The 1,395-nt window shown below is 52.1% G+C and overlaps 1 protein-coding gene across 1 annotated transcript in view; it reads left to right on the top strand.

Annotated features, from left to right (window-relative positions):
• Positions 1 to 884: 884 nt before the first annotated feature.
• The window catches only part of EMH_0086350 (uncharacterized protein), a gene marked incomplete at both ends in the record, with an annotated part of 11,042 nt that continues 10,531 nt past the window's right edge, over positions 885 to 1,395 (top strand). The window contains one exon of the mRNA XM_013494474.1: positions 885 to 1,294. Within this exon, the coding sequence (XP_013349928.1) occupies positions 885 to 1,294 (410 nt within the window). The remainder of the gene's footprint in view (positions 1,295 to 1,395) is intronic.

Raw genomic sequence — 1,395 nt, 5'->3', positions numbered from 1 at the left:
AAAGCAAAAACCCTAGCTGACATCGGCGTGAGGGTTTAGGGTTTAGGGTTTAGGGTTTAGGGTTTAGGGTCTAGGGTTTAGGGTTTGAGGTTTTACAGCTGGTTAGGGGGTTACGCCGGTTTAAGCCCACGCAGCAGTCTGCGCACTGACGTTTGCTTACGAGGGTTTAGGGTTTAGGGTTTAGAGTTTAGAGTTTAGGGTTTAGGGTTTAGGGTTTGTGGGTATGTACAGCCTGGAGAGGTTGCGCGGGTGATATCTGCGTTACTAAAAGAATATGAAAACGCAATAAGACAAACAAAAGCCAATGCTTTGGCGCAGCAGCAGCAGCAGCAGCAGCAGCACCAACAGCAGCAGCAGCAGCAGCAGCAGGGAGCAGCAGCAGCAGCAGCAGCAGGGAAGGGACCTATCGATCTGCTGCTGTGTCTGTGGGGTTTTAGCTGGAATGCTCCGCTGCTGCTGTCTCTTGCTGCAGCAGATATAAGCATTGATTTCTTTCTTCTTGTTGCTGCTGCTAATCCTGCTGCAGCAGCAGCAGCATTTGCTGCAGCACAAAGCAACTCTATTGCTGCTCTCATCAGTGCAGCAGAAACACAAAACCCTAATGTTGCTGCAGATATACTCCTCCTCCAGGACTGCACCAAGTCCGTATACACCGCAAACACAACGCGTCGCTCCCTCAAGGGTTTAGGGTTTAGGGTTTAGGGTTTAGGGTTTGTTACCTTCTCTATAGGGCATAGGGTTTAGGCTTTAGGGTTCAGGGTTTAAGGTGTATTGTCTTTTCTGTAGGGTTTAGGGTTTAGGGTCTAAGGTTTATTGTGTTCTCTGTAGAGTCTAGGGTTTAGGGTCTAGGGTCTAGGGTCTAGGGTTTAGGGTTTAGGGTTTGTATGAGCAGGAAGCACCAGGAGAACCCTGATTTATTTATTTCTCGGCTTGCTGCTGCTGCTGAGGATGTCAGCAGACAGCGTGAGGTGTACATACACTACAAGCAGACGATCCCCACGTTATCTTTTAAGGCATTGCAGCGCGAGGCAGCAGCAGCAGCCGAGGCTGCTGCTGCTGCTGCCGCTGCAGCTGCTGCAGCTGCTGCTGCTGCCGCTGCCCCTTCCTCTGCAACGGGAAATACAAAGACTGCAGCAGCTCAGCAGCAGCAGCAGCAGCAGCAGCAAAAACGGCAAGGAGCCAAACGTGACGGGGCAGATGCAGCAGCAGCTTCTGAGCAAGCTGCTGCTGCTGCTGCTGCTGCTGCAGGATATACTCGGCTCTGGCGGATTCTGTCCCCCCTGAGGAGACGTCAGTCAGTCTGCTGCTGCACTGTATGCTGCAGCAAGCAGCAGCAGATGCTGCTGCTAGGTGAGCATTGTCTCTTCTCTGTAGCTCATGCTGCTGCTGCTGCTG

This window comes from Eimeria mitis, genomic scaffold (assembly GCF_000499745.2).
Source record: "Eimeria mitis Houghton genomic scaffold, Emh_scaff117, whole genome shotgun sequence".
Classification (NCBI taxonomy): domain Eukaryota; phylum Apicomplexa; class Conoidasida; order Eucoccidiorida; family Eimeriidae; genus Eimeria; species Eimeria mitis.
The sequence above is the reverse complement of the archived record's forward strand: the minus strand, read 5'-3'. Positions and strand labels throughout refer to the sequence as shown.